Raw genomic sequence first — 25,608 nt, 5'->3', positions numbered from 1 at the left:
GGATGCGCAGGCTCAGCAGCCATGGCTCACGGGCCCAGCCGCTCCGCGGCATGTGGGATCTTCCCGGACCGGGGCACGAACCCGCGTCCCCTGCATCGGCAGGCGGACTCCCAACCACTGCGCCACCAGGGAAGCCCAGTGAGGAGGCTTTAATCACGCAAGGACAATCTTACTGTGAAGTATGCAGATGTGGGCCTTAAATGCATAGAAGGGATTTCCGTGGATTGGGGCGGGGGCAATAGCATCTGCTACAATCTACTTCAAGACCTCCCTATTCCCTCAGAACATCATCCCCTCTTATTACTTATCTCCTCTGCATATATTGTTGTCTTTGCTTAGAATTTCCCTTACCTCCTTCTGTTATCTTTCTAGATCCTATTGCAAACTTGAAAGCCTCAGACAGAGTTGGTGATGACCCATTTCTGCTCCCACAAAACTCAGTTTATGCTTAGTCATTACCACTATGCATTGTGACTTACCTGCCCATATGTATACTCACTTAATAACTTATGGTCTTCTTAAGGTCAAGAACTGGTTCATATTCAGTTGGTATTCTTAGCATATATTACTGAAAGGAAAGATGTGGTGAGAGATATATAATACTTAAGAATCTGGTGTCCTTTAAGATTGTGTCAAGCCAATGATGCGGTTGTCTTCTTTTGCTTAAACCTGAGTTCATAATGTTTCACGCAATGAAAGCGGTTGCATCCAGCAGCCAAGATAACTTTGTAGCTTGAGCAAGTTATACCCATTTCATCCATTTGTTCAACTGTCACTCATAACTTTATTCAGTGAATAGTTATTGAGCATATGTGCCAGGCACTTGGCTAAGGACTGGAGGTACAAGGATAAACAAGACCAAATGGCCCCAGTTCTCACAAAACCTTATAGTTCACTGTAAAAACTCAAAATATACACAATCATATAGCATGATAAAAGTTGTGATTTGGGGAGTATATAGGGAGTATGGGAACACCCACAAAACCTCAGATTTGCAGTTCATGAAAGCTTCCCAGAAAAGGTAATGTCAGAGTTGAGGCCAGAGGACCAATGTATGTTAAAATGAACAATTTTTACTAATAAAGCATTAATTGAGCATCAAGGTTGATTTTAGAGTCTAATTGAAGCCTCTATCAGTCTTCAAAATGGGTTATAATTTTATGAAAATAAGTAATTTATGTAAGTTCTTTGAGATACCATGTAAGTTTATTATCTGTGTCCTGATAGTTATTTCTGCAAACAATTCAGTGAGATGTCTATTTATTTTATTTTATTTTATTTATTTATTTTAAATATTTATTTTGCAGTACGCAGGCCTCTCACTGCTGTGGCCTCTCCCGTTGCGGAGCACAGGCTCCGGATGCACAGGCTCAGCGGCCATGGCTCACGGACCCAGCCGCTCTGCGGCATGTGGGATCTTCCCAGACCAGGGCACGAACCCGTGTCCCCTGCATCGGCAGGCAGACTCTCAACCACTGCGCCACCAGGGAAGCCGAGATGTCTATTTTTAATGAATGAAATCTTTCTCTAAACCAGCTGAATCCTACTGCGGGAATCTTTGAGGAGCTTCCGTAATCATTTTAACTTTGCAAAATTTTACTTTTGGTGCTCTTGGGTCTTTATGTTTTAGAACACAAGCACTTCCTGACTGTTATGAGTGACATGAATATGGCTTTACATATGTTAAATTTTAAAAAGCTTAAAAGAATTCCTCAAAAAACTAAAAATGGAATTACCATATGATCTAGCAATTCCACTTCTGGGTATCGATCCTAAAGAATTGAAAGCATAGTTCCAAAGACATTTTTGTACGTGCATGTGCATAGCAGCATTATGTACAATAGCCAAGAGGTAGAAGCCATCAACTGCCCATCTACAGATGAATGAATAAGCAAAATATGGTATATACATAAAATGGGATATTATTCAGCCTTAAAAAGAAGGAAATCCTGTCACATGCTACAATATGGAGGAACCTTGAAGGCATTATGAAACAAGCCAGTCGTGAGAAGCAAATACTGTATGATTCCAGTGACATAAGGTATCTAGAATAGTCAAATTCATAGAAATAGAAAGTAGAATGGTGGTTGCCAGGGGCTGGAGAAGGGAAAAATGGGCAGTTGTTTAATGGGTATATAGAGTTTCAGTTTTGCAAGGTGAAAAGATTCTGACGATTGGTTACACATCAGTGTGAATATACTTAATATTACTGAACTGTACACTTAAAAATGGTTCAGATGGTAAATTTTATGTTATGCATATTTAACATTTAAAAAAAATCTTTATATTTATTCCATAACCCTGAGGTATATATTTATATTTATATAAATATATATATTTATATGAATATATATATTTATATTTATATAAATATATATATTTATATAAATATATATATATTTATATAAATATAAATAGGTTTATAGGTTTATATTTATTCCATAACCCTGAGGTAAGAGTGGTGAGATAAAAGAGTTTAGAAGTAGTGGGGACTCAGCTCATGTAGTGGTGTTGGGAGGTGGCTTATGGCAGGATAAGGAAGCTGAAGGTTTGTCACGTGGGCAGTGGGAGCCACTGAAGGGTTTTGAAGAGAAGGACTCTGTCAGTTTGAGATCCAGAACGCCAGCTCCCTGGCATGTCGTACAGGATGGATGGGAAAGGGGCAATCTCAGCAGCAGTCTAACCAGTCCAGAGGCTGTTGCTGTGGTCCAGCTGAGAGCTGAAAACCTGAACGTGGGCAGTGGTTAGTGGAGGTGGTGGGGGATGAGGATGGGGTAGACTCAAGAACTATTTAAGATATAAATTAGGCAGACTCAGTGATTTAGTAAATTGACAGATGGTAGGGGGTGGTGAAAGAGAGGATGGAGTCTCACTGACTCCTACTTATCTGGCTCGGGTGATTGCATAGATGGTAGTGCCTCCCTGAGAGAAAATTGAAGAGGGGGAGGAGATGTGGAGGGCAGATGGGCTGAAAGCCAGAGACACTAAAATGGGCATATGTATGACATTAGTCCACTTCCAGTGAACAACACATAATGGATCAAGTATGAATGTTAAACTGGATTCATGTTTCTGAGGCAGATTACCTTCCCAAATTATTCATAGAGTTAGGAAAATGAAAGTATGGTATTTTGTACTTCACGGAAATGTTCTGACCTCCATGAAGGATGTTGTGTGTTCTCCATGAAGTGTTTTATACCAAGCTGCTGATTCTGTTATCAGGCTTAGGCTTCATCACCTTATGTGAGTAGAGGACGGGATGATGAGAGTAGAAAGAGGATTCAGATTCAAATTATCTGGACAGCATCCCAGCTCTAAGGACCACTAGTTAGGGGACCCTAGACAAGTCTCTTAACCTCTCTAAATGTTAGTTTTCTCATAAGTAAAATGGAGCATCATAGATAAGAGGAATTGCAGTGAAAGAAATAGATGAGCGTCTTTGCAAACTTCAGTCAAGATATTTTTAGCTGAAATTTTTGTTTTGAAACTAATATTAAGCTTGTAACATTGTAGAAAGCCTCCCTGGAAAATACAAGTAATGATAATCAACTTCTGAGTAAGAATGGACATCAGATTGAATTGCCAACCCTGGGTGGTTCTTCTTGTTACTATCAGTTTATGAGTCAGACAGAGAACCATGTCCAAGAAGTCATATTTTTCACCTAAAAATGAAAGAAACATAGGCATGGTTTTGTTAAGAAGATGTGTTGTTAGTAACCTGATGTGATAAAAATAACTGTTGGTGATGATAATAAATGGGTAGTGGGATAAGGTTAGACATCACAGGTAAGCCCGAGGTAGTGTTATGACAGTGTTTGGACCATTGCCCCTAATATCCCTGTGCCATTCAAAGGGAACAAAGACAAAGCAAGGCAAACTAACATTTTATTAACTGGGTTGGGGGTAGGATATAGAGTATTCCCTTTTTTCTTTCCCAAGTAGACCAGTAGCCTTGAAATAATGAGACTCTAATGGGACAGGTCTGAAGGAAAAGGGGTGAGAAGCAAAGAGAGACAGAAAAGAGGGAAACCCAGGCCAACGCTGAAGACGGAGGTTGGCCCATGGCCATGTCTACTCTCCCACTGACCATGCCTTGTCCTGACCCTTTTCCTTCTCTGCCAGCTTCCTTAGGTCTGCTTGGAAGACTCAAAGCACGGCCTTTGCCAGAGGATGCTCTTACTATTATAGGCATATAGAAGGAAGACGACAAAGAGGAAAAGGGACCAAGAGAGAAGGAACTATTATCTCTTTCCCCTCAGGGAATCATATCAATATAATATAGGCAGACCCTTTGCCTTGGTTTTTAAGTCCTTTAAAAGAAAACTCCATCTTTGGAAATTGTGATCTTTTGTCCTGGAGTCCAACTAACCCAAATCAACACTCCTCTTCCTTGGATATGAAAGTAAGAAAGGATTGTCTTCCTTTAAAGCCAATACAAAAAATTCAGGTAGCAAAAATTTTCCCTTATTTCCTAGAGAACTTAAGGCTTAGACATAATCTGAATCAAAATTAGGTTTCCTGAATGATTGTATCAGAATTCTATCTTCTCTCTCAGTACTTTTTCTTTTCCATCCTTGACCTAGAATTTTTAGCACATATTTAGCTACTCTGGTCATTTGGAGGGTTACCTCCTCACCTACTTAGGTAAACAGTCTCAGTCTTATTTGTTATCACCCTTCTGTATTTTATAAACAGATAGTGCATTATCAAGCAAAAACAAGCATTGGTTGGTATTGATGATTGGTTCAGTATTGCTTCCACTTGACTTGGTTAATGGTGACCCCCAAAAGAGACTGCAGCAAAGCCTGTTTGGTGATGTCAGCAATAGGTACACACTGTGTCCTGTAAATGAAATCAGAATGTGACGTTCAGAATTGTACCCTTTGCAAACGCTAATGCTTTTCTCTTTCTTGTCTTTTTTTCCTAGAAGTATCGCTATCAAGATGAGGACACTCCACATGATCATTCCTTACCTCGACTGACCCACGAAGTGAGAGGCCCTGAACTTGTGCATGTATCGGAAAAGAACCTGTCTCAAATAGAAAATGTCCATGGATACGTCTTGCAGTCACACATCTCTCCTCTGAAGGTCAGTTCTTTTGCTCTTAGAGCTGGCGGCAGTGACTGGTTTGCATTGCTAAGGGAGATGTTTGCTGGCCTTAAGTGAGGCTCTTTTAAAACACTACAGTGAGACATGGTTGCCAAAGGGTCTTTCTGTGGTTTGGAGGCTTACTGGGAATTCCTGACACAGGGAAGTTCTTACAGTTATTTGTTGAAATGTCTGGCAAATCCTTTCAGTTGTTGAGAATGGGCTAAGGAAAGAGCAAACAGTGAAAAACTAAAAGGGAAAATAAGCTGACCATACATTTACAAAGTCCAGGAGGACATCAAGTTTTGTTCAGATCTATCTCTCCATCTTATTCTTGGCTCCAGATAAAACAAAGGAAGTAAATATAACATGATGACACCTAGTAATTGCCTTACCATGTAGACTAAAAAGGAAAATGCGTGAGTTCGTTCATCAACAGCTCTATTTTATATTTCTTTCTATGTGGTGTCATACTTTTCCAACATTTTCTACTTTTTTTCTTTAATTTAAAACAATTTCTTGATAAATGCTATTTTGACAAGAGGGACGATGAAATGAGAGTAAGGATTTTCTGTGTTCCTTGGGTGCAGTTTACTCTGTCTTTTGCTTTGCTGATGCTATGGATTTTGTGTCTTGGATAAAAGCTTATAAATGTTGATTAAAGTCAAAAAAGGAAAAATGGAACTAGAGTCAGTGATGTAATAGAAGACAATTGAAATGTAAAATAAAACAAAACAAAAAACTACCAAATAACCCCTTGATATTGCTAAAAGAATTTTTCTTTTATTTTGTTAGCTACAACGTTCACTTCACTAGCACTTTCATATAGCTGTGTTGCAATAAAAAATGTAGCCATGAAGGGTGCCCTGATGCCTTCTGGGATCTTATTATACCCTCCAGAACATCAAAGAAAGGCTAAATTATGTTTAATATAGCTCCAAAAGTTGGTATAGTTTAATACCCTGGCATCCTAAAACCGCATTATCAAGTAAACTAGTGCTAGTTACCACAAATTAGTTAGAATATTAGGCTAATTGTCAAATGCCAGTAAATATTTTGTAATATGTAAAAATATGTAAATATTTTGCCTCTGGAATCCATTGTTCAATTCTTCCCAGAGTCTCTTTGGAAATCATTGACTGATGGATGGAAATAGGTATTTTTAGCCAGGAGAAGAGTAGATGCCTTCTGGGATCTACTATTTTGTTCATGTTTTTTACTGTTGCCAGGCTAGCTTTAGACTAGTCTCCATTGTCCTTCTCAGCTTAAAGCCATTGGGAGCTATGCTCTAGAGCTGATTAAAAAAGCAAGTGGTAGGAAGCGAGGAAAGACAAGTTGGGAGGCCAACTTAGTGCTTGATAGTGCTTGATATCAAGCACTATCAAGATAGTGCTTGATAATGCACTATCTCCTTTAGGTTGGAGAACAGGAATTTACCTTCTTATACTTAGGGCTGTCATGTAGGAAACTCCATATTGGTGGGCAGAAGCAGAACCACTGTGCATAATTAACAGGAAGGTATATTTGGGATCATTATAAGGCCACAACTTTTGACAGTTAGAACTACCCCCAAAAAGTACTACTTTGCGAAGCAGGAATTCCCTGTCCCTAGAAATCAGGCTTGCATGATGACCTAGCAGTGGTATGGTGGAAAGGACTCCTTTTTCAGCAGGAGAGCACACAAAATTATCTCTAAGTTCCAGTCTAACTATAGGAATCAATGATTTTATCCTGTGGTCAGATGAATACCTTCCTGCTTTAAGGACCTTTCATCTTTGCAAACAATTGCTCATCCTTAATCTGTGCTGACCAGTGTAAACTGAGAAAGGGCAGAGCTGGGAGACTGGACTGCACAGAGAGTATTTACACTTCAGATGTTTTTCTTTCTAACCAGATGAAAGAATCCCTGTAAGAACCTCCACGAAGCCTCCCTTCCTTTTTGGCCTCCCAACTTGTCTTTCCCCGCTTCCTACCACTTCCTTTTTTAATCAGCTCTAGAGCATAGCTCCCAATGGCTTTAAGCTGAGAAGGACAATGGAGACTAGTCTAAAGCTAGCCTGGCAACAGTAAAAAACATGAACAAAATAATAAAAGCACTATCAGACCTTCATGTTGTATATTAAATTTTTAGCATATACTTGATAATATAATTATCTGAACATCTACAGTTTGGTGATTATACCATGTGTTATGCTACTCTGTTCCTCATTTGAAAAATGTCTATTAGAGTTGAAGGAAATTTTGCTTTTCCTGAAGATCGTATCTCAAATATAAAGGGATCTTTCCTATCTCTCCTTTATCCCTTGATTCTAGGCATCTCAGAGTTAAGTGTCTTCCACTTTGATGGCTTTTCCTTAGCTTAGGTTTTCTGTTTCTGTTGCTCCCTTCTATCTTATTTCTTACTATGTTCTTTAAAAAAATTTTTGGTTTTTATGTTTTTACTATAGTGATGTCTTTTATCAAAGGTTTCCCACATCTGCTTTAAAAGTAGCCACCTGTGAATAATAAATCTCTGATATGAAACATCAAGGTTAGAATAGGCTTTCCTTCCTTTTTGGAATCACCAGCTCAGTGGTGTGACACCGCCACACCCCCCCCCACCCCCACCCCCCGCCACCCAGTGTATTGTGAAGAGAATGGAAAGGTGACCTCATCCAGGACTTCTGCACCCAGGCTGTGAGGTAGCTATTTTGGGGCTGGGACTTTTCCCTCATGACCCTCTAGAGGTGTTGTTTGTGCTGAACAAGATACACTCTTAGATCGTCTTAATGGAGAGACTGTGTACCTTTCTTCTACCAGCAACAATGATAGAGATAAATGTGCACAATTTTTCCAGAAAAGAAAACACCCCAATGTGTTGAGTTTGCCAATTTCGTGGTGTAAACACACCTATCATTGCTGATTTCAGGCTACCAACCTGAAGCTACTGAATATATTTGCAAAGATGGGCACATGAGGCTCTCATGAGACAGGACGAGTTGGCCCAGCACAGCACTGCACTATCAGGCTCAAGCACGTGTATTTTTATAGCAACAGGACACATTTCCTAATCAAGTTGTTAAGAGGTTATTATATTATCACAGTTCAAGTGTTTGGCAAACCTGCCATGATTAAAATCTAATGTGTTATTTTCTCATAAAGGAAGCCTATTAAAGTTATAGAAATGCTAAGAGGGTACAAATTCTCCATTAGACCTGGCATATTTTCAACGTTGTTGCTTCTTTGATCTGTCTGGTGCTCTTGGGTCAAGCATTAAAAGGGGGAAGAGTGAGGAGGCAGAACACACAATCATATAGCGCTCCCTGAATCCTACTTAGAAGACAATGGGGTTCTCTAGTATTAATTAGGAACTTACATGTGGCATGCCTGAACAGAGAGTGAGATTGCTGGAGAACAGTTTAAATGTCACATTCAGCGGGCTCTGAACCATTAGCTGAGTAATCTCATTGTTGCAGGTTTGACAGTCATTTCTTCCATCACCGCATAGCACCTGAAACCTCAGTTCTAAGATTCATCTGCCTTTGGAGGACAACGGCTGCCTGGCTGATAGATGGGCTTGCTTAGCCTGTTTTCATTAGAGTGGCTTGGCCAGTGTGAAGTATGGGGTTGGAAGGAGAAATGCAATTTAGCGGTTTATTTTCCTTGCCTCCAGATGGGGATGCTTTCTCTTCAGATGCTACCTTAGAATCTTCCACAAAAGAAATTGGCCTGTAATAAAGGCCAGTTTAGATCAATTCAATAAGTATTAATTGACTCTCTACTAGGCGTATCATGATAGGTGGCGGGGAAACAAAGGGCAGTAAAACATTATTTTAAATATGCACATCATTTGCAAATATTTTCTCCCATTCTGAGGGTTGTCTTTTCCTCTTATTTATGGTTTCCTTTGCTGTGCAGAAGCCTTTAAGTTTCATTAGGTCCCATTTGTTTGTTTTTGTTTTTATTTCCATTGCTCTAGGAGGTGGGTCAAAAGGGATCTTGCTGTGATTTATGTCATAGAGTGTTCTGCCTATGTTTTGCTCTAAGAGTTTTATAATGTCTGACCTTACATTTAGGTCTTTAATCCATTTTGAGTTTTGTGTATGGTGTCAGGGAGTATTCTAATTTCATTCTTTTACATGTAGCTGTCCAATTTCCCCAGCACCACTTATTGAAGAGGCTGTCTTTTCTCCACTGTATATTCTTGCCTCCTTTCTCAAAAATAAGGTGACCATATGTGTGTGGGTTTATCACTGGGCTTTCTATCCCGTTCCATTGATCTATATTTCTGTGTTTGTGCCAGTACCATACTATCTTGATTACTGTATCTTTGTAGTATAGTCTGAAGTCCAGGAGCCTGATTCCTCCAGCTCTCGTTTTCTTTCTCAAGATTACTTTGGCTATTTGGGGTCTTCTGTGTTTCCATACAAATTGTGAAATTTTTTGTTCTAGTTCTGTGAAAAAATGCTATTGATAGTTTGATAGGGATTGCATTGAATCTGTAGATTGCTTTGGGTAGTATAGCCATTTTCACAGTGTTGATTCTTCCAATCCAAGAACATGGTATATCTCTTCATCTGTTTGTATCATCTTTAATTTCTTTCATCAGTGTCTTATAGTTTTCTGCATACAGGTCTTTTGTCTCCTTAGGTAGGTTTATTCCTAGGTATTGTGCAAAGGAAGCAACTGACAAAGGATTTATCTCCAAAATTTACAAGCAGCTCATGCAGCTCAATATCAAAAAAAAAAAACAACCCAATCCAAAAATGGGCAGAAGACCTAAATAGACATTTCTCCAAAGAAGATACACAGATTGCCAACAAACACATAAAAGGATGCTCAACATCACTAATCATTAGAGAAATACAAATCAAAACTACAATGAGCTATCACCTCACACCAGTCAGAATGGCCATCATCAAAAATCTACAAACAATAAATGCTGGAGAGGGTGTGGAGAAAAGGGAACCCTCTTGCACTGTTGGTGGGAATGTAAATTGATACAGCCACTATGGAGAACAATATGGAGGTTCCTCAAAAAGCTAAAAGTAGAACTACCATACGACCCAACCATCCCACTACTGGGCATATACCCTGAGAAAACCATAATTCAAAAAGAGTCATGTACCAAAATGTTCATTGCAGCTCTATTTACAATAGCCAGGACATGGAAGCAACCTAAGTGTCCATCAACAGATGAATGGATAAAGAAGATGTGGCACATATATACAATGGAATATTACTCAGCCATAAAAAGAAACAAAATTGAGTTATTTGTAGTGAGGTGGATGGACCTAGAGACTGTCATACAGAGTGAAGTAAGTCATAAAGAGAAAAACAAATACTGTATGCTAACATTTATATAAGGAATCTAAAAAAAAATAGCTCTGAAGAACCTAGGGTCAGGACAGGAATAAAGATACAGGCATAGAGAATGGACTTATGGACATGGGGAGGGGGAACTGTAAGCTGGGATGAAGTGAAAGAGTGGCATGGATATATATACTGTACCAAAAGTAAAATAGATAGCTGGTGGGAAGCAGCCACATAGCACAGGGAGATCAGCTCAGTGCTTTGTGAACCCCTAGAGGGGTGGGATACAGAGGGAGGGAGGGAGACACAAGAGGGAGGTGATGTGAGGATATATGTATATATAGCTGATTCACTTTGTTGTAAAGCAGAAACTAACACACCACTGTAAAAAAATTATACTCCAATAAAGGTGTTATAAATAGATAAATAAATAAATATGCACATCACTCTCCTAGGGAACCTCAGTTCTAATTATGTATGACTTATCTTCACTCTGCAGTAGGATTTCAAATTTCTGAATCTTAGGTATTGTGAGACCCCAAGCATCTAGCAGAGTACCCTTTACAGAGTATCTGTTAACTCTCTATCTCAGGTTCTTCATCTGTAAAATGAAGGTACCAATAATATTTATCCCATAGGGTTTTTATACTAATTGAATGAAATAATACATGTAAACTGTTTAGTAAGTGTCTGGCACATAGTAAGTACAACCAAATGTCGCTTTTGATCTTGTTATTATCATCAACCTGCTACCATGACAAATACTTCCAAATCATTTATTTTATTTATCTCATTTGACCTCTATGAGATATTATACCTGATATTAAAATTAAATAGTTCCCTTCAACCACAGAACTAGTGAATAGGAATGCCAATATTTGTGTCTTGGGTCTTTCTGGATACAAAATCTGTATTCTTTATCACTCCTGTGTTATATTACCTTCCTCTAAATGATTCTACTATTTTTAAAGAGATCTTAATGTCAGATTTTCCTTCCTTGGCTCCAGGTGTGTAAAATTTGAAGGTCATTTTTTTCATATAACCTTATTCTTAAAAGTTAAGCAAATATAAAATGTAAGCAAATGTGTAAGACATTTAGTTTCCTAAATGAGAACCATGAAGTGTGGTGACAGATGGGAGCATGATGAGGAAATAGAAGGAAAATAGGTTCTATCTTTAAAATATTTCAATTCACCCAGTAGTAAACTCCCAAGGATTATGTTGCTTTCCCATGACAAAAAGTAGTTATTTGGGAGCTAGCTCCCTTTTGAAGAATCCCTTGAGATTGTAAGAATTTGTTTCTCATCAAGGGAGACATACTTTGTTTTGAGCAATTGGAGCGTTTTCTGCATTGAGATACAGTCCTCACACTAGGTGAAGAGAACCCAGGTAAGTCCACACCACAACCCTCATGCTTCTCCTTCCCAGGACCTGGCAAGATCTATTTCTGTCATTTTTATTTGGTTATTCGTCTCTTAAAATGTTCATTCCAAGTGTGTTTAATTTTATAAACTATCTTATAATTTTCAGAAATGAGCAATGTAGAAGTTACACGTTCAAACATTGATCAATAAATGAATAAAGCTACTCTCTATGCTCTGTTTCACATTAACATGATATTTGTTAGACCACAAATCCAACCAGTTGTTTTGATTCTACTTTTATTCATAACCATTAGTTTTGTTTTAATAAATTTACTGTCAGTATATCATCATTGTACGAACGCCCTCAAGGTCAGGGTGTATGTTGGTTTTACTCATTATTATATTCTCAGTCCTTCAACACATACTTTGTTAAATTAGTTATTTGTAAATGGCAATATGAACAGTTATGAATAATTGCCTTCTGGGGGATTAGTGATATTGATACTAAAATAAGCAAGAAATTAAGGCACAGACTTCTTGTTTTTCTCTATCTGTTGTCCCCTAATCATTGATACGGAATTTCATCAATTTTAAACCTGATATTTCCTCATGTATTACATATCTGAAATCTGGATGTGTCCTAAAATCAATGACATCTTGCAATTAAAATTGGCAGCATCTCCTAGGGTGCATAAAAAATGGTATGTCTTACAGTCAAAGTCAGCAATGATTATTTACAAGGAAGATTAAAGGGTTTTTTTCATAGATTGGTGTGAATTGCTTTAATCAGATAAATATGATTTTCTATCTTCTAATTCTCATTGAGACCAGAATAAACAGTTCTGGGAAGATTTACCAAAAAGTGAGAATATAAGAAGTTAGGATAGACTCTTATTCCCTTGAACAACTGGGCATTTGTTGAATATATATGGAAAAACAATGGAGAATCTGGAGGCAGTGCAAGTTTGGGGAAATTATAGGGGGCGATTTCTCACAAATGAGGAAGCTAATATACAGAACTGCAGGCAGGAAAAATAATGTGTACTTTGTTGCACAACTATTTTCTTAACAGGGTTGCCAGAGCCTGCCTTATAGGAAAGTATGTTTTAGCCAACAGTACAATGAATCTTTCTTCGTGAAGTCTTTCCTATTAACTCTTGACCGACTCCACTTGGTTATAACGTCCTATGACACATGGAGTTTGCATGGTTAGCTTTTTTATATGCACCTTATTCTATCAACCTAAATAATTTTGTGGAACTAGGTATTGTCCTTTCCTTTAGATATTCCATTTATCTTGCTCCTAATAAATGTGTAAGCTCCTGTGAACTGGACCACATCTTATTTTTGTTTTGTTTTATTTTTCTTCTTTCTCCCTCATTGACATCTACAGTGAAACTGAACCAGGGTTTCCCAAAGTGCGTCTGGTGGGATTTTGTCAGCATTATAAAGAAAATAAAGAGATGAATGCTGAAAACATTTGAGAGGTTAAGTCCATTAACTTATTGAATGATTTCTCGGGCTCTAATATGATAATATGAAATATAAACCTCTAAGATGGGGATGTGGTTAATACACAGTATTTTCCAAACGTGTTTGGTCATGAGACCTTTTTTCCCAAATAAAATTGTTTTTTGTTTGGACACATAGACTTCTGAAAATGCTATAACAGACACATATATGATGACGATTACAACCCATAGAAAAGTTTAACATAAAAATGTATTCTGGCCTTGGAAGCAGCCTCAGTCAGATTGAGTACCTGGTCCTCTACTTACTGGCTGTGTGAACTTGCTTATGTTTTTTTAACCTCCTTCAGCCTCAGTTTTTTTATTTGTGAAATAATGGCATTCACTCATATGTTTCTATAAAGTTTGAGCTCTGTAAAAAGAGCTCAGTGTTTGACACATAAGAAATACACAAAAATGGCAGCTATCCTTATTGCTATGGATGTTTTGATATTAGTATGTATTAGTATTATTTTAATTTTCTAAACTAGAAACATTTATGGATTTTTTAATTTTAATCTCTCCTTTGTTTTCAAATGTCTTAGTGTTCTCATCTTCCTCTCTTTATCCACAGCTATTATCCCTGTTCAGGTTTTCATTACTTTCAGGCAGAAAGTAGTGTGGTTATTGTAAAACCTCATGGACTTTGGAGCCAAAAAAATAAATGTTTGAATCCTGACTCTGTACTTTCTGGCTGGGTAACCTCAGGAAAATCATCTAGCATTTCTGAGATGCAGTTAAGTTTAATATGAACAGAACCTCTTATGTGTATTGATTGATTCATTTATTTATCAGTTCATTCATTTGTACAGTAAAATCTCTTCGACCTTCTCCTGTATGCTGGGCTCTATGTTATTCCCTGAAGATACAAAGAGGAATATGCCTTCAAGTTGCTTACAAGCAATAGTTAGATTCACAAACTTGGAGATGTATACATTATAACATGTCATGTTATGTGCAATAAAGAAAGTAGCAAAGAAGAGGAAAATGCTCCCAAGACCTAGAGAAATGGTTTAATTTTCTCTGAGCTGGAGATCTAGGGACAGGTATGGTCAGAGTAAGCATTATAGGGGAGCTTATTTTGACTTGAAGGAAGTTGGAGATAAAGCAGAAAGGTCAAGTTTGTCCTAGACTCCAGCAGTTGTCTATCAGTATGGAAGAACTCTAGAAATGGCAGGTTATTTTTATTAATAATTGAGTAGGGCAAAGGGATGGAATATAAGGATTAAGAAGGGGTACAGAAGTGGGTCCAAAGCATGCCATCAAGCAAGGGAGATAGATGGGAACAGGTAATGAAGGGCCTTATGTAGAGATTGGACTTCACCTTGTAGGTAATGAGGAATGACTACGCAATTTAAAAAGAGGAGAGACCTAGTCAGATTTGCAAATTAGACCATTAGTCATGTCATGTAGCAGAGTGGAAGAAAAACAAGAAAAGTGTGTATCACAATCAAGGACATCAGGCAAAATGCAACAGGTGGACAAGCTCTGAGATACAGCAGAGACATTGGGGATGGAGGATGGAATAAACTAGAAAGATTATTGAGGAAAAGATATCATCAGGAACTTGAGAACTATTAAGTATAGAAGATAGAGGAGAGAGAAATAGAGGTTAATCCACACATTTTTTATTTGACCAGTTGTGTAGAGGAGGTATCGTGAAATGTAGTCAAGACTGCTAAAGGAAGAATAGATTTAAGGATGGGATGAAAAGATTCTGAGGTTAGATCTGAATAACTGAGTTTGAGATATTGATGTTGCACTCAGGTAGAAGGGTTTAACAGGCAGTTTGAAATAAAGATCTGGGAATTTAGAGAGGTCTGATCCAGAAATGGAGACTTAGGCATCTTCTATGTAGTTGAAGCAGTGTGGATGGGATTGCTCAGGAAAGGAAGAGGAGGCTGCTGGGGACTGAAACACAGGGAACAGTACCACCATGTTGGGGGTTTTATGGCCAGAGAGGACCACTGAGGAGACCATGAAGCAGTGAGTAATTTACTACAATGTTAGTAGTGGTAGTAGTCCCCTTAGTAGTCTAAAGTTTCTATTTTTTAAACTGTTATACATTTCTAGTAAAAGAGGATCATATCTTATACACTAAAAACATGTGGCACCTCTGTAGTGCCTAGAATTGAGTTGACCAAACACTAGATGACTTTTTTTTAAATTTAATTAATTAATTATTTTTTTTGGACTGTGTTGGGTCTTCGTTGCTGCACACGGGCTTTTCTCTCTAGTTGCAGTGACTGGGAGCTACTCTTCATTGCGGTGCATGGGCTTCTCATTGTGGTGGCTTCTCTTGTTGCAGAGCACGGGATCTCGGCACACAGCTTCAGTAGTTGCAGCACGCGGGGTCAGTAATTGCGTCACATGGGCCCTAGAGCACACGGGCTTCAGTAGCTGTGGTGCACAGGCTCAGTAGTTGTGGCTCACGGGCCCTAGAGCACAGGCTCAGTAGTTGTGGCACACGGGCTTAGTTGCTCCATGGCATGTGGGATCTTCCCGGACCAGAGATCGAACCCGTGTCCCCTGCATTGGCAGGTGGATTCTCAACCACTGAGTCACCAGGGAAGTCCCTACATGCCTTGTTACTTGATCACAAATTTTAGGAAGGAGGGAAGGAGGGAGGGAGGGATGGAGGAAAGAAAGAAGGAAGGAAGGGAAGAAGGAAAGAAAGGAAGAAAGGAAGGAAAAAAAGAGGCAGAGGGTGAGAGGGAGGGAGGGGAAAAGGAAGGAAGGAAGAAGGAAAGAAAAAACCTTATGAGATATATTTGACTCCAATAGTCATGGGATCTTGACCATCAACTGAAAAAATGTATTATTTTTTTCCTTTCTAGCCATAGTGCCTTTAGTAATATTACTAATGAGAAAACTAAGCTGATTTTGCTAGTTTAGAAAAAAAGTAATTTTCAAAAATGTAACCTTCATTCATTTCAGTCTCTCACCACTAGATGGTAGAAGCAGCTGACCTGATGGTTCAGGAAGCATCTGGTCTTGGGGGGGGGGCGACAGATTTGTGAGGCTAAATTGAGAAGCTCTTAGTTAATAAAAACCTAAGAAGGGTTTGGCAGAGATTTGCATATTTGTGAATAATGCATTTTGTTCCAGCCCCAGACCTTGGTGAGAGGAAAGTGGTTGAGTGAAATATGACCTTGACAGACATACTGAATCCAGGCACAAAAGCTCCTGGTCAAAATTCTAAGCAAATGAAACAATTCTTGCTTCAATTATCATTAATTGGAAAGGGTACCAACAGCATACCTCAAATAATCCTGGATATTTAAGCCAGAAGTTGGAAAAAGGGAAGAAGAAAATGGTAGGCATAGGACCTACCACAGCACCTCACAATTCAAGAATGCTCTCTAGAACTAGCCCACCATGGGTTAATGGGTGCCCACCATGGCTCTGGAAAGATAAGTCAGCGGAATGACATCCAAATCTCCTATTTCTCTCAGCTATGTAATAAATATAACAACAATAATAATGAATTTTCTCTAAGAAATGTTAGATTGTTATGTATAATAAAGGCATAATAAGTTTTTTTAAAAAATGAAGAGTGTTTAGAACAATCCTAACTGTCATTAGTGATTATTTGTAGATTTAAGATATTCCTAAAGAGTTAACCCAAGACTCAACACAGTTCTTCTCAAGACTAGGATTACTGCCAAGGCTTTCTATAAGAATTAGAAATAATATACATAAAGCTCATAAAGGCTGCTCATCAGTAGTTCCCCCATTACAAAAAATCGGAGTCGTAACCTTTTAGCAAGCATGTTTTCAATTCTTTTTTTACTAGCAAAGGTATATAGAAATTATTTCAAATCTCACACATTCATTCATAAATAAGTGTTGACATTGATTGGGCTTTAGAATTCTTAACTCTTTCCCAGATAATCCAGAAAAGCAGTAGCTTACAGGGGAAAGCAGATGGATTTTAGAATCGGACCTACTTATATTCAAATTCTGGCTTTTTTGCTTTCTAGCTGTGCCCTTTAGCAAATCTGTTGACTTTCCCCTATTATAAATAATAACTCACAGGGTTATTGGAAGAATTACTTAAGATAATACATGGGAAGTCTTTAGAATAGGATTAGGCACCTAGTAGGTGCTCAGTAAATAGTAATTATTTATAAAGTAGAAAATGTATGTGTATGCAACAGCAAATCCGAATTTAAAATTAATCAGCTCTTTGAACTCTCAGTAGACATGGGCTCTTGTTATATTTTCACACTTGCTGTCCTTAAGAGAATGGTTTTACACTATGGAATACCCCATCTCAGCTAAGCAAAGTTGGATTATCCCAAATTGTTGTCTTTCATATGAAAGTGAATGTCTCTTTGGCTAGTTCCAATAAAGTATAGCAAGTAAGTTGGGAACACAGCCAGGTTTTGAGTGATCCAAACAAGACTGTGCTGAAGCATAAAGAAATGTACTCTGCTTTGTGCCTGGTTTTGGAGGATGTTAGAACACGTGTACAATCTCTCAAGGTAGCTACTTGGAGGGAAGCATTGATTTAGATATATAATTTTGTATTACTTAAAAATGTATTAGTTAAAAAATGTAAAAGCATTACTTCATAGTAACAAGTGGATATCCAGTAAGTGTTGGGTAATAGAGATATTTAACACACTTATTAAATTCACACATTAACCATTTAAGTCTAGAGAATATTATTAACCCATAAAGATGGAAATAGTTTTTGTTCTACATCTAGCAGTGTATTTATAATCATACTCCACTAATTCTAAATACAGATCAAATCCCACTTCTTTAAACTCAAAGGGATGACTCTAGCACGATTTTGTATGGTGTAGTTTTGTTGTTGAAATCAAGTGTATGTTACCTGGGGTTTTCTTTAACAAGGAGATTTTGGTTATATCAGTAGTTTGTATTTGTTCATTTACGTTTGTTCAACAAAACTACTAGGTTCCTTTGGTGGGGGCTGGCGGGGGAGTACTATGAGGCATCTGCTAAGGTCTAAACTTCAACCTCATGAATTTTTCTTTCTTTGTACTCATATTCACTCACCAAGTTTTCTGTCTAGAGTTTGTTTTAGGAGAAATAATAACAATATAAAATGTAGGGTTTTTTTTGTTTTTTTGTGGTACGCGGGCCTCTCACTGCTGTGGCCTCTCCCGTTGCGGAGCACAGGCTCCAGACGCGCAGGCTCAGCAGCCATGGCTCACAGGCCCAGCCGCTCCGCGGCATGTGGGATCTTCCCAGACCGGGGCACGAACCCGTGTCCCCTGCATCAGCAGGCGGACTCCCAACCACTGCGCCACCAGGGAAGCCCTAAAATGTAGTATTTATTGAATTCCTAATATATGCTGGCATTATTCCAAATGCTTTACATGCATTAGGTTATTCCATTTAACCACCGTGTAAGGTAGGTTTTCTTATGATTCCCACTTTATGGACAAGGAAAATGAGTGCTAAGAAGTTAGAAAAACTTTTCTACGGTTACACATTGAGTCCTTGATAGATGTGGGGTATGAGTTCAGCTAGTCTGACGTCAGACCCCTCACTCTTAGTCACACTGCTGAATTATTCACCAGCAAATGAGAACCATACAGTTTTAAAACTGAAGGGGATGGTAGAAATCATCAAGTTCAGGGTTTTCAAACTGCAACTGACCCATTAGCAGATGTGAAATCAATTTACTTGATAATTTTAGAATAGAATAAAAGAACAGAATAGAAAATACGAGAGTACATCACAAGTAGAAACGTTTGCTTCAGTTAAGTGCGGGTGTATACTGACTCACAATGTAAAGTATATTTCTTTCTGTAATCAAGTTCAAGAAAGTCAGGAAGCCACTGATCTGGTCCAACTTTCCCATAGTACAGAAGGAAGGTAGGTGGGGTAGAAAACCTTAGGCCCAGAGAACTTAAATAATTTCCTAAAAACATATTGTCAGAAATGGCGGAGCCTGAACTTCAACACTTTATCGTATTGACCACTGCTGTTTTCTCCGTCAGTGTCTGTTGTGGCTGCCATTACTACCAACTGAGACACTTAAACAAGTAGTTCTGAAACTAGGTGTGTATCAGCCCAGCCCCATCCCACTTCACCAATCCTGGGCTCTGTATTTTATTTCCTCTCCAGGTGACTTTGTTACTAACATTGGGAAGTGCTGTCTTGAACTCCATGATGCCACAGTGTTTATTGAATGACTGCCATGTGTATTACCAGGGCTTTACTAAACACCATGGGAGACAATAAAAGAAATAAGAGATAGAGCCTTTCTCTATGAAAAACTTAAATATATTAAGGAAATCAAGATGTGCACAAATCGTTTAGTGAACAGAACTAACCTTACTAAGTTACGAATGGCGTTCCAGGAGGCAATTTTCAAATTCCTCTATAGGCATGGACAAAAGAAGCCTCATGAGGTTTATTTGAGAGAACGTTCTATGAGAAGATATGGTAGAGAACATTGAATTGATTTTCCCCAACTCTCAGAGGAATTGCCAGAGTCAAGTGAGTGAATTTAACCCCAAAGCAGCACTCCCAGGATGTCTTCCCCCAGGCCAACTGACTCAGCAAAATCACTCTGAAGGCAGATGATTTGTTCCTTCTGTAATGGCAGAACACTGAGTGTGTTTGAGCTTGTGGCCAATTTGGAGTCACAGGTAAGTGCATTTAAAATGCACTCTAGAGGCTCTTGTTGGGGCCCCTCTGCCCATAGCACCAGGCAGGACAGCCTACCCCACCCCCACCCGATGGGCCATTAAACCACAGGGCACACGTGGAAGTCATTTCAGAGCTCAGTTTGAAATTCTAGTGATTGAACCTCAGATCGGGTGCTCTAGAGATGTTCCAGTTTTATCTTTTCATGTTATATGTGAGGGAATTTAATAAGTTGTTTTATTGGTGGTTTATTTTCTCAGGGAACAGTAAGACATTTATATAACCAGCTTTTACTTATAAACAAGCAATATAAAACTTAAATATAGAATTTCTTGGGGCTTCCCTGGTGGCGCAGTGGTTAAGAATCCGCCTGCCAACGCAGGGGACACGGGTTCGAGCCCTGGTCCGGGAAGATCCCACATGCCGCAGAGCAACTGAGCCCGTGTGCCACAACTACTGAGCCCGTGAGCCACAACTACTGAAGCCCGCGTGCCTAGAGCCTGTGCTCCGCAACAAGAGAAGCCACCCCATTGAGAAGCCCGCGGACCACAACTAGAGAAAGCCCACACGCAGCAACGAAGACCCAACGCAGCCAAAAATAAATAAATAAATTCATTTTTAAAAAAAACAAAACTTAAATATAGAATTTCAAAAACAGGCTTCATTTCTCTATTATGAACAATTAAAGCAGAGCTGCCACTAGACATTCAACATATTTATATGAGTCAGAAAAGGGAGTTCCTACTTAGACGACATGATACCCTGATATAACTTAGAGAATGTGCTGCATGGACCTAGGCAATAAATTCCCTAAAGAGCCAGATGACCTGGTGTTCAATAGTAAGACCATAGAACTATGGAGCTTAGAACTGAGTGGGAACATGTGAAATAATAGTTTAACTCCATTATTTTACACATAAAGAAACTAAGAGTCAGATAGGTTATGAGATTTTCCCCAGGCAGACACACACTTAATGCTAAAGCCGAGACAGGAATCTGGGTCCCAGATTCCCAGGCCAGAGTTTATTCCTCTATTTCTCAAGAAAAGCAGAGAATCAGGTGTGTTCTACTTAGCAGATCACAGAGGTTTACTTATTCCAATTTGCAGGAAATGTTGCTGGAAATTGTTATCACTAACTTTTTGTTTGTTGATGCCAATTTTCAGCTTTCTCAAAGGGCCAAACTGATGTTGTTGAAAATGGACAAAAATCTCTCTCATCCTCAATCTCTCCAGTGAAATTGCATGTATCAGTTTGATTCAATAAGAATAACATCTGCCTCATCATTAGTTACCTCTGATATGGCTTCGAATATTTGTGTAACCACGGATGAAATAGCTCTTTAAAAACAAATTTTAAAGAATCCATATATAAAAGACCAGTCTACACAGTGGTGATGTTATTGTTTTCTTTTAGCAGGTGCTTTACCAGAGTTGCTGGGCCATGTGGGCTTGGTGTCAGAAGTGTGCCATTTGGGAAATCTCTGAACCTCTCTGAACCCTAGTTTCTACATTTGTATACCGAAGATAATAATAAACACATTTGGGGCAGTTACTGAGACTAAGAATGCTGTCATTGGCCAGCTTGAATTTTATTACATGTGCTTAAAGCTCCGCACCCTAACTCCCTGCCAGATTCCTGTGGCTACCTCCACCTCCCCTTCCTGTTTCTCTAGTCTCTATTTCCCTTTCCCTTCTCTTCTCATTTCTACTTCTTTAGAATGATCAATGGAGAACAAATCAGCAACACATGATAAAGAAAAAGAAGCTTGAGTGGTTCAGCATAAGTCAGTTCAAAGAGTTGTCTATATATGGGGCTCTCAAAAAAGTCAGTGTGATTTTTGGCTACACTATTGCAATTGTTATATCAAGAACAAAGAGGCGATAATTCTGCACTGTTCCAGAGTGGAGCAATAGGGTCTGAGAAGCACATTTCAGGGAGAATGGCAGCAAATTGGAGTGCTTCCAGAGAGGGGCAAATAGGCTGGTGAGGGGATTAAAACCATGTCAAATGGAAACATCAAAGGCATGAATGATGTGGTCCCTGGAGAAGAAACTCAGCTTAGAGGACATGGTCATTCGTGGCTTCAAATTGTTTATAACAAGCAACTATTGTATATAATCTCTCTAGATACTGTGACCTCTAGCGTAAACAATGAGAAGACAGAGTCTATGTGAGTTATTTTTTTTCAGTAGAGCTGTCCAAAGATATAATGGGCTGCCTCATAAGATAGTGAGCTTCCTGTCACTGAAGGTATTCAAACAGAGGCTAGAAAATCCTCAATAAAATATTATGGAGATGATTCACGTATGAGATAGGATGTTGAACAACAGTGTTTTTAACCGTTTTGAAGTCATGAGCCCCTTTGAGAAATTGATAAAAACTATGAGTCCCTTTCTCACTAAAAAAAACCCAATAATATATACCCACAAAATTTGGGGGTAAAATTTCAGGGATGATTACTTAGAGGGTGGATCACTTAAAGCCCATCTATGTAATCCCTAAGGACCACAGCCTCAAAGTTAAGAATTTCTGGGTGGAAGGAATTTCAAGCTCCCTTCCATCTCTGAGAATTTATGACTGTCATTTCTCTGCCTCGCAAGGAATGCTCGTTCTTCTCAAGAAGAAATCTTTTGTAAGTGTCAGAAAAAAATAGGAGGCGGCCTCTTTTTGATCTGGTCTGTCAGTGAGGCACCCCTGATTCCACAGCAGCTCTCAGCAACAGGGATCAACAGGTTCCCCCAGATAAGGAGAAGGACTGAGGGTCCATTTGATTCAGGGGAGTGCTCGAAATGCAGGACTTCTGCTTATGATCCCATTCCGATTAGTATTTTTGATGTACAGTCCGAAGGCAATTTTCTATGTTCGTTAGTTAGTATCACAAGCTTTTCCCAGTTATGCAAGCCTAGAGCTATAATATCTTGCCTCTCTGAATTTGAGTTTTAACTGTCATAAGATTGTTTTCTTTATGCTTAATGGAAGTTGCATCCTAGCAAAGAACTGATTTTAAATTACCCCATCACCTTGCTAAAAAGATAATGCCTTTTCTATACGATTCAGGCACAGAGGATTTCCGTTACGTGGCTAGACTCTTTATGGAAATGTCAGTCATGAAATGTGCACTGGATATTTATTTTTTCATCAGGGTCACAGAAGTGCACTTGAATTGGATTCTTCCTTTTCTCTATACCATTAAGATATTGATGGGTTCAGAGTTGCTGGGCTTGAAATTTTAAGAATAGCTAGCTCATAACATTTCACTTTCTGCTTTAGGGCAGGGTGAGTTGCTTATAAATCAGGCTGCAAATGTGATGAATTGGATGTCTCCAACTCAATTAGCTTAATGTAGGTAGGAGGATTTCCAGGTTTTGCAGCCTCTGTTTTACTAATCCTCTGAGCCGACTGTTACGTAAAATGTGGCTGTGTATTAAGGCCTGAGCCTCAGAGAAACATGGTTGGTATTTTTCATTTCAACATCTAATATCATCCTGTATTTCATGGTTTTGATTTGGATCTGAAGCCACTGAGTGATGGTTCTTAACATGATATATTGTTGCAAGCCTTACCTTGTTACCTTTCTGCCTTCTGACCGAGTTAAGAAAGTAGCGTAACAGAATTGCTGCTGTCACTGAGTGATTTAATTGGTGTGTGTGTTGGGGAGGGGGGGGGAATCTCAGCAATTTAAGGAAAACTGTAGAAGCTGGAGCTGTTCCTCTGTCAAATCAATGATCAGATGAGATGGGCCCCAGCAAAGCAGGTGCTGACAGTTTCAAGAGCTTTCAACATACTCATCACACTTTGGTAATGAAATTTGTTGAAGGAATTGATTGCAGAGTTTGTTTGCTTTTTGTATTCTTAAGGAAACTATATTGAGGCCATGAATGTTTGTTTTAAAGAAAATATGTTAGACTTAAATCCATTTTATGCCTAGGAATATTATTTGCTATCTTCTCTATATTACCTAGGCGTTAGCATCCATGAGCTGAGGTATTATCCTCTGTATTTAATTCTCTTTCTGCCTCTTCTTTTTTAGCTCCCCACCCCACCCTGGCAGTTCCAGCTCTGTTCTAGCTCATTAATTGTTAAGGACAGAGACTTTGAAATGATACCCACATGGTTAGTCCAGGCTCTTCCATAACTCTCTGTGTGTGACCTTGAGCAAGTCATTGGTCTCTCTAGGTTTTGCTTTTTGATGTATTACATGATAATATTTTAACCACCTTATGGGGCTGAAGTGAGAATTCAGTGAAATTGAGCACTGTGCTGCTGTGTTCATGGTAAATTAAGGTTCAGGTTAGTTGTCAAACACTGAGTACTTACTCTGGGCTAGGCACCGTGATAAATACCATGCACTGGGTAAGATGATGATGGGACATAATCCATTTGCCTTGTATCCGTATATGATGTTTTACGGTTTACAGGGTGTTCTCACGTGTCTCCGTTCAGTAGTACAACAACCCTGTGAAGTAGATGGCCTGTTATTATTACCTACATCTTTCAGAGAAAGAAACTGAGACCAAATGAGTTTAGTCTGTTTGCTTAAAATCACATAAATTCGTTCACAAATTCATAGTACAAACATATTGTGCATTTATTATGTTCTGCCCTGTGCAAACCGCTAGAAATCCAATGACAAACAACCCCTGTTCTAAAGGAGCTCAAAGTCAAGTGCGGAAGATAAACACATAAATAAGTTAAATAAAGTGGAAGCTCACAGGACAGAGTAGTCCCTTTCCCCCTCATATTCTCTCATACCTGATGTTTTTAAGACACTGCATCCTGACAGTTGGATCTACTTTGCCTACAGTGTTCTCTATGCACCTAGATGTTCTTGGTAAATATTGACATTGTTTACTCAGAAATCTGAGGACAGACAGGAGTTCTCATGCAGAAAAGCTAAAGAAAGGTTAGTATAACACAAAAGGTACAGTGGTGCTCCTAGTGGGAGGGTACAGGCAGAGCTGTCTCTATTGCTAAGAAAAGCCTGTTACCTTTGGAAATGCTGCCTGGCATGTTGCCTATATGTGAGAAGGAATAGCAATAATCCTAAAGCCCTTTGCTTGCCTTGGCTGTAAAAAGAGCTTGCCTTTGTACTCAGGGGCAAAGGCATAGACCCTCAAACAGCTGATTTTTTTTTCTTGTCAGACTAGAGCAGAGTTTAAACCAAACGAGACCCACTCCATTTCTGACCACAGTTACTCTCTGCATTCTGGTCCCAGTTAAGTTGGTTGGAAACTGGCCTCACTTTATCCAAGGGCCTAGTTCGAGGGCATTCACTTCACACCTTCCTCAACTTTGAGGAACAGCGATCATCTGAAAGCCTTTTGCTTGCCTTAGCTGAGAATGTCGGACAGTAGACTTGCAGGGTTTGGGGAATGGAGAACTAATTTCGAATCCTAGTTCTGTCATTTGCTAGATGTGTGACCTTGAGGGAGTCTCAATAAATTTACCTCATTTACCTCAAAGGGTTGCTGTGTGGATTAAAATACTCTTTTTGTGTGTGGGGGTGTGTTTTTCTTTTACCAAATATTACCTAATCATAAGAACCATCCTTTAAAAAAATCTACAAACCTGAGTCCATTTAGACTTACAGAATCAGAATTTCCAGGCAAGGGCCTGAACTGCATTTTAGACATACATCTCAGATGATTTTTATCATTAGGCAGTTTTGGGAATCGAAGTATGTAAAGAGCCATCACTGTTGCCTGGCCTTCAGCAGGTACCAT

The 25,608-nt window shown here is 38.9% G+C and overlaps 1 protein-coding gene and 1 long non-coding RNA gene across 15 annotated transcripts in view; one reads left to right on the top strand and one right to left on the bottom strand.

Moving 5' to 3' along the window:
* Positions 1 to 25,608, top strand: part of DLG2 (discs large MAGUK scaffold protein 2) — a 2,044,900-nt gene that overhangs the window by 1,017,666 nt on the left and 1,001,626 nt on the right. For all 14 annotated transcript variants that reach the window (XM_049713435.1, XM_049713436.1, XM_033431831.2 and 11 more), the window contains one exon: positions 4,928 to 5,089. In XM_049713435.1, the coding sequence (XP_049569392.1) occupies positions 4,928 to 5,089 (162 nt within the window). The remainder of the gene's footprint in view (positions 1 to 4,927; positions 5,090 to 25,608) is intronic.
* LOC125965184 (uncharacterized) overlaps positions 1 to 25,608 on the bottom strand; it is a 1,042,439-nt gene that overhangs the window by 252,491 nt on the left and 764,340 nt on the right. The gene's annotated exons all lie outside the window — the stretch shown is intronic.

Source organism: Orcinus orca, chromosome 8, assembly GCF_937001465.1.
Source record: "Orcinus orca chromosome 8, mOrcOrc1.1, whole genome shotgun sequence".
Taxonomy (NCBI): domain Eukaryota; kingdom Metazoa; phylum Chordata; class Mammalia; order Artiodactyla; family Delphinidae; genus Orcinus; species Orcinus orca.
The sequence above is the reverse complement of the archived record's forward strand: the minus strand, read 5'-3'. Positions and strand labels throughout refer to the sequence as shown.